We start from the raw sequence: 8,024 nt of genomic DNA on the forward strand, positions 1-8,024 counted from the left end.
TTGGTGTTTTCCAGAAGAAGAAGAAGCCTAATCATCATTTTTAATCACCAAGCAATGCTAGCAAAGAAGTACATCAGCTATTAATAATCATGGCTTTCATGGTGTCATTTAAAGCATGCCTTTAAATTCAATTTCTCATGGAGGAGAAAGAAAAGGAGAAATTGGCCAGGGATATATTCTCAATAAAGTATTTGGCTGTCTCTATGGGAGAGTCTGGAAGCAGACATCTGCTTACAGATCTCTAGAAAAGAAAATGTATTAGATTGGACATACCTTTTGCATATATATATTTTCTACATTTTCAATAGTTTCATTAATATTTTGTGTTATGGAAGCTGTTAAATCAAGACTGCATTTAAATTTTATTTTAGTTGTTCATACATATGTTTGGGTATCTCTTTAACAAAGGAGGCGTGTATCTCCAAAGTCATCACAGCCTGTTTGATTTCTTTGAGATCATTCATACGGACAGGCTCCCATGTATCTTCCTTAATGAGCCTAGGGTTTCTGAAACCAACCAATTTCTCTGTTGTTATTACGGGAAAGGCAGGTAGAGCTGTAGGTAGAGCTTTGTGGGAATTGTCCCAGAGATATTTACCCACAGATGGAGTTAAAATTTGCCTTTCTACCCTTTGCTCTTCTTCATCAGAATTTAGAAATTCCTCAATCATTTCAATTCTATTCACCATTGTCTTCTGCAATGTCTGAATCTCCTGTCCAGAATTATGGTTCAAAGCCTTCATTGAGGATTCTAAAGTATGAAGTTTGTCCATTAGAGATAACATCTCATCTTTGGACATAATTTTTATGGCATAAACCGTGCCTTCTTGTATTGACAATATTTCTGCCAATCTGTCATAAGCTTTAGACAAAATCCGATTGTCACATTCAGCAGTTTTGATTCTCTCAGTTAATGTTTCATTTCCTACAGAAAATCCGATTGTCACATTCAGCAGTTTTGATTCTCTCAGTTAATGTTTCAGTTCCTACAGAAAGGGACTGAAGCTTACAATCCAAATCAGCTCTTCCATAGTAATGAATTTCTCCTTAACATCAGCCTGTACCTTTTCTAAATTTTGCTCAGTTGATCTAGTCATGTTAAACAAAGATCTGTTCTCTTCCTGGAGAACTTCAAACTGATTCTTGAAAAGATTGTTGTCATTCTCAATTGTTTTTAAGCGTTCAACCTCTGCCTTAAGAATACTGGATTCATCTCATAAAGACTTTATCATATTTCTATTATCAAACCACATAGTACCAAGGAAAACTACGAATCCCAGAAAGATCCATAGATGTGGGGTGACAGACACCTCTTGTAAAATCTCCCACATGGTACAATCAAAAAGGCTGTTAAAGTCTTGAATGGTAACGTTTTCAGACATTTTTAATCAAATCAGTATTTATTTTTATTTATAAAAGAAAACTTTTACCTGTAACGACCTTTTCCTGCCAGTGGTGGCGAAAGAAATGCACCTGAGTCCACGTGGCCGAAGTCAAAGCCAGTCTGAAAAGTCTACTCAAAACCCAAAACTGAAAGTTAACTGTAAGCAGCAGGGGGGAGGGCCAGGAAATGGGGCAGAGCCAAGGCATGACTTAGCCACCCACGGGGAGGGGGACGCAGAGCAGTCACGTGCGTGGAGTGGCGTTGTGTACTGATCACACTGTTTACTGCTAGGTGCTGGTGGGGGGGGGCTGAATACAGAGGCGCTTGCACCACTTGCTAAATCCGAGCAATTGTGGCGGGCAGGTCGGAGCCACACAGATTCGTGCAGGCTGCTGCTCTGTTTAGTATGGCGGGCGGGGCAGAGTGGGGTCACCCATCTGCCCAGCTGCGACTGTACCATGGCCTGGGCAGAGACAGGAGTTGGGGAAGGGAAAGCAAGCCAGGAGCACGCTGTGAAAGCTAGCGGGCTACCCACTTGAGTCCAGTCGCGCTTCCTGAGCTCCGGTAGCTAACTTGTTCACAAAGGCTGGGAAAGATCGAGCTTGCTCCCCCCCATGCTGGGGCGGGGGCAAAAAAGCCCAACATTGGACGCCTTTTGGCGGCGTAATAACCAGGCTAGCTTAATATGAAACAGCAAATTTTAATGAAGGAATAGCTTACAACACCAGGGATCCAGGGATGAGCAGGAGATACAAAAGAGAGAGAGCTTGGTGGGGCTCACGCCACCAGATTTATATGTAAACATTAGCCCGAGGCGAACACGCCCCCCCCATTGGGCGGAGTTTCCCCTACAACGGAAGCTGTTAAAACAAGACTGCATTTAAATTTTATTTTAGTTGTTCATACATATGTTTGGGTTCTGTTGAAATTTCATCCATTGCCTTTGATATGATATACTGTTTAGTGTAGCAATTAAAACCTATATTGGTTCAGATGTATATAATTATATTATCTACAAAAGAAATCTTTTATTTTAGTCTTTCTCTATTTTCAAATTTTATATGCCTTTTTTTCTGCCTTATTCCACTGCTGGGTTCCATCTCTTATTGTTGAATGAAGTGACTGATGAAGTTCATCCTTATTTTGTTTTGAAAGTAGAAATATGTTTTCCCTTACTAGAGCAATGGCAATAATTTCAACATTAGAGTATTTGCTTATTTGTGTGCTGTTTATTTTATTTCAAATCTTGATTATCTTTGAGAATTCTACTCCTAGCTTCCTAAGTTTTACTATAGCAAGGCTTTAAGTATTCATCAAATGTCTTTCTCTGTCTATTGAATAACTTATTTTTCTTTTCAAACTTTACTTTGAAAATGCTAATACATTTTTTTGGGGGGGGAGGGGGGCTAACCATGATAAGCTAAATATGGGCAGGTCACCCAAAGGAAGTTCTTTAACTTCCAAATATTATCACCTGGGACTCTGGCCATCAAAGAATTTAAATGGAGGCCCAAGTCTCAGTAGTTTACCCTGAGGCAATGCCTGGTTGCAGGAGGAACCACAAACTGAGATTACCTGAGGAAGAAGAGACCATTTAAAGAAAATGCCTGGCATTCCAAGCACTGTAGATAGGAACACCTGCCAGAACACACTCGCCAGGACATCCTAGACAAATTTCAGCCAATCAGGGGTCTTAAAACTTCAGAAACCTCCCACCCCCAACTTTAGTACTATAAAATCCTATTTTAATTGAACTCAGGGATCTCCAGTTATTCCTATACATTGGACATGTGGAGAGACCGAGTTTGCAAACTTGATTAAAATAAAAGCTCTTTGCTTTTACATTCAGGACTCTGTCTCCTTGTTGACTTTTTGTGGGGAATTTGGGAATTTGGGCATAACATTTTAAATACAACTTGTTCATATATTATTTTTCCTATATGTTCCCAGACATAATTTTCTCTGAGGCTGAAATTTGTCTGGTTCATCTTTGGGGGAAAAAAAGGCAAAATAGGTTTCATGGTTTGGTGTTCAGCATATGTGTGTTAAAAAAAGTACATGGTGATAAAGCTATGAATTAGTTTCCTGACAGTCAGCAAAGGAGGCAAAGAAATCTGGACATAAACATTAGGAGAAGCAAGATGCTATGGGACAATGTTCTGTTTCCTGTCAATTATATTTTAAATAAATGCTGATTGGCTAGTAGCCAGGCAGGAAGCATAGGCGGGACAATCAGAAAGGAAGTAGGGGCAGGTCAATGAAAACAGGAGAATTCTGGGATGAGGGAAGCTCTTTTTGCAGCCCTGGCTCAGCCACAGAAGAAGCTAGTGACTGCCTTGTTGAATAAGGTACCTAGCATAGACAAGAATAATGGGCTAATATAAGTTTTAAGAGTTAATAAAAAGCCTGAGCTAATGGGTCAATCAGTTTATAACTAATGTAGACCTCTGTGTGATTTCTTTGGGAATTAACGATTGTGGGAACAGGGCAGGACAGAAACCTCAGACAAGAGCAGCAGATGTACACTGCCTAACCTTCCTCTGTGTCTTAGCTACTCCTCAACTGCTGTGACAAAACACCATGACCAGGCAACTTATAAAAGAAAGGGTGTAATTTGGGGCTCATCGTTCTGGAGGGTTATAGTCTTTAACCATTATGATGATGAGCATGACAGTAGGCAGGTAGACATGCTTTGAGCAGTAGTTGAAAGATCACATCTCAATTCACACAAAACAGAGAAAAAAATTAACTGGAAGTGGGGTGGACTTTGGAATAATCAAAATGTGCCATCAGTGAAGTACCACCTCCACCAAGGCTACACCTTCTCTTCCTTCTCAAACAGTTGCACCAACTGGGGCCCAAGTATTCAAAATATGAACCCATGGGGGCCATCCTCATTCAAACCATCAGAGCAGGAAAGAAGCTGGAGTCAGCAACTGCAGTAGCTAATTTCTTCCCTCTGGAAGGTCATCCAGTACACTTTCCACCTGTACAGTCCTGGCTGTCTCCACACACATGACATAGTTCTCAGAAGTACAGGATGAATAATAAACATAACCTCCATTTATATATCCACAGTACATATTACTTAAGTCATATGTGCTTCCTTCAAATCTGTAAGAAAAAAATAAGTTCATTTGGCAAGTTATATTTTGATTAGACCCACATAAGAGAATCTTCAACACAAAATGATTATTTCTTTTGTCTATTGTCTAAGTCAAATTTGGGCTGAAGATTGGAGTGCATATATAAGTGATGTGAAACCCTGTTTTCTCAGCTTCTCACATCTGGAATATTTTCTGTCATTCAGTTCCCGACTTAGCCTCTCTTCTCATGGCTGATATGATTTACAATAATACCATCCAACAGTATATAATAAACACACTGACTTCTGAGGTGCCTCGGCTTTTCCACCCGAGAGCCCAGATTGCCTGTGTGATCATATGTACCTGCCTTTTCTTCATTCCCTTACCACCCTAGTCAGGTCCATCCCCAAGGCAGTACAAAGATGTATCAAGTTAAATTTTCAAGAATGAGATAATAAATAGGCCCCATAAACAAAACATAAAGGAAAGAAAAAAAACCTCTTCCCAGAAAAAGAAAAATAGGTGTGTGTTGCGGGGAGGGGGGGGGCTTTTTCCAATAAAAGAAATTCCTGACAACCAGAACTCTGAGCTCTCTGGCTGTTGCTTGCTACCATCAGCTCTTTCAGCCCAGGGCCCACCAGCACAGGGCGGTGGTGTCTGAATTTCAAAGACTGATGGGCAGGGCTTAACTGCTTCATTGTGAGCCAGCACAGCAGGCCAAGAACTTAGATTTTTCTTGTTTGTTTGATTGCTTAAATTTGGTTTAAATGTTTCTGTTTGTTTGGCATTGAGATTGAAGGTTTAGTGGACACTGGAGTTTACGTATTTATAATTTCTCGAGTCTTGGAACCCTAACTGGTCTTTTACAGGAAGTTTCTAGTCAGTTGTTAGGCATTATCTCAGATGAAACAAAGTGTAGAATGGATTAAATGTATAAGGTCTAAAACACAAATGGAAAAAGTAAAGCGTTATGTGAATGATGTAGCAATGAATTTTCAGGGGAGAGGTTTCTTGCAACAATGGAGAGCTCAAATTTTATTCCTACAATTTTAGAAACAGCCCAAACAATGATGTTAAAAATGAGGTACATTTCTAGAAAAGGTATTAGAAAAAAATTATCAAGGAAAATCACAGGCTATACAGATTATTCAACAATGGGGGAAAAAGGGAATTAGCTATCCAAATTTGAAACCCAAGTGCTCTGCCTTCAAAATGGCTAAGTAATAAGCCTGTATTGGTGGACCACTGCCTCTTAACTAAGAAAAAGTTACAGGTGCTTGAACAGATAGTAAAAGAACAGTTAGATGCTAAGTACATTGAGGAAACTACTAGTTATTGGAATTCTGTATTTGTAATGAAAAAGAAATCTGGAAAATGGAGAATGTTAACTTATTTGAGCACTGCTGTAAAACAAGTAATTCAACCTATGCAATCCTTGTAGTCCAGAATTCCTCTGCCTTCTTTACTACCTCAAGATGGGCCTATTACAGTTATTTGCTTTTAAGATTGTTTCTTTATAAGAAGAAGGTAGGGAAAGTTTTGCTTTTACAGTGCCTATTAATAATAATGCCAGATTGTAAAAAGATAGCAATGGAAAGTCTTTCCTCAAGAAATATTAAACAGTTCAACTTTATATCAATATTTTGTGCTTCAACCAAATGACACCTAAACAATTTCCTCAATTAATTATTTACCATAATATACATGATAATTTATTTGTTGCTTCTGATACAGATACCTTAAAAAAAGTTTAATGTAGTACAAAAAATTTTACCCCAATCAGGATTACAAATTGCTCCTGAAAAAAGTTCAAAGAGGAGATTTTCTTAGTTAAGATTTAAATTAAGTAAAGTAAACAGAGAATCCTCTACAAAGGGTAAAGATTAGGAGAGGTCAATTCACACTCAATGATTTTCAAAAATTATTGGGAAATATTAAGTGATTGCACCCTACCATAGTCCTGACTATTCAAGAATTAAGTAATTTGCTTCAAATTTTGCAAGGTGACTCAGATTTAAACAGTACTAGGCAATTAATAACTGAAGCAGAAAAAGAATGGGCCAAAGTAGAACAAAAATTGCAAAATGTCTATGTGGATGGACTAGATCTCACAAATGAATGTAGTGTGTGTGTCTGTGTGTGTGTGTGTGTGAGAGAGAGAGAGCGAGAGAGACAGAGACAGAGAGACAGAGACAGAGAGACAGAGAGAGAGACAGAGAGAGAGAGAGAGAGAGAGAGAGAGAGAGGGGAGATAGAGGGAGAAACAGTAGTTACCTCTTCAGAAGATAGACAGAAAGAGAGAGTGTGCATAGGCTGGAGAAGGCAGAGATCTGCTTGCCTGGAGGCAAATTGGGATGTCTGGGAGTGGGTGGGGCTTGTCTCTTAAAGGGACAGAGTACCTAGGTGACAGACCAGGCCAGCAAATCGTAATACTAATAACCCTCAAGAAATCTGTAATTTGATTCCTATAGGTTATTGGAGATTTGCCAAACTAATGGCAAGACATGTGTGGCAACTTTCTACATAGTCAAATACGTCACAGACACCTGCAGAGACAGTTGCCTTTAAAGGCATGGTGTCAGCTGAAGTTGCTGTGAAAGGCCCTCTGCTAGGCTGCTCCTAAAGAAAAGTGTCCATTCAAGTCTAACCACAAAAATCCAAGAAGAACAGAGACTTACCCTGCAGAGAGGAACATGTTCTCATTCAGTTCCTCGTAAGGTGGTTTCTTTGTTCTGGGCATCAACCCCAGCCAATAACCTTTTAATTTTTTAGACTTTATAAATTCCTAGAGAAACAGAGAAGACCCATTTAAAGAGCTGTTTCTTATATCTGTACACTGCCTCACAGGATCACATGCTGTAGGCTACTGTTTTAACATTATAGTTTTGGTGTAGCATGTCAACATCTTTTCACAGCACAGTTTCCTGTCTAGCAGGAAGAAAGCTGGGCCTGCTATTTAAACACAGGGAAGTATGAGAAGAAAACTCCAGTATCTGGAGGCTGATGTAACCACCAACCTGCATTGTGACAGAATATCCTGATACTGCTCAAACAGTAAAAACCAACACCACCACAAGCTAGTTAGGAACATGGGTGACCCTGGTAACTAGAAACGGTCCTTTTCTTTATCATTATGGTCTGATCAACCTTGCAGAAAGTGCAGCTTCCATTATGCATCTGATACTACAATATATCCATCCCTACCTGCCCTGCATAAGAACAGAAAGGGTCAACCCGAGTTCATTCCAGAATCTCCTCCCCTCCTAAACCCATGAGTATCTCTTTTCTCTGTAGTGGCATTTGAACTGTATTTTAATAAATAAAGACAGCCTGAAGATTTGAGAGTTAAACAGTCCTACTGGTTAACCTTACAGACCAGATTATGGTAACACACACCTTTAATCTTAGAAGCCATAATGACACAAACTTTTATTCCCAGCAGCCACAGGAGAAACTGGGCAGTGCATGCTTTTTTTTTTTTGTTTTTTTTTTTTTTTTTTATTTTTTTTTGTTTTTTGAGACAGGGTTTCTCTGTGGCTTTGGAGCCTGTCCTG

The 8,024-nt window shown here is 39.4% G+C and overlaps 1 protein-coding gene across 2 annotated transcripts in view; it reads right to left on the reverse strand.

Annotated features, from left to right (window-relative positions):
• Window positions 1–2,064: 2,064 nt before the first annotated feature.
• Window positions 2,065–8,024, reverse strand: part of Clec12a (C-type lectin domain family 12 member A) — a 13,732-nt gene continuing 7,772 nt past the window's right edge. For both annotated transcript variants that reach the window (XM_005369217.3, XM_026777094.1), the window contains 2 exons: window positions 7,149–7,255; window positions 2,065–4,498 (listed from right to left, as the gene is read on the reverse strand). In XM_005369217.3, coding sequence (XP_005369274.1) covers window positions 4,330–4,498; window positions 7,149–7,255 — 276 coding nt within the window. In that variant the 3' untranslated portion in view covers window positions 2,065–4,329. The remainder of the gene's footprint in view (window positions 4,499–7,148; window positions 7,256–8,024) is intronic.

This window comes from Microtus ochrogaster, unplaced genomic scaffold (genome assembly GCF_000317375.1).
Source record: "Microtus ochrogaster isolate Prairie Vole_2 unplaced genomic scaffold, MicOch1.0 UNK46, whole genome shotgun sequence".
Classification (NCBI taxonomy): Eukaryota; Metazoa; Chordata; class Mammalia; order Rodentia; family Cricetidae; genus Microtus; species Microtus ochrogaster.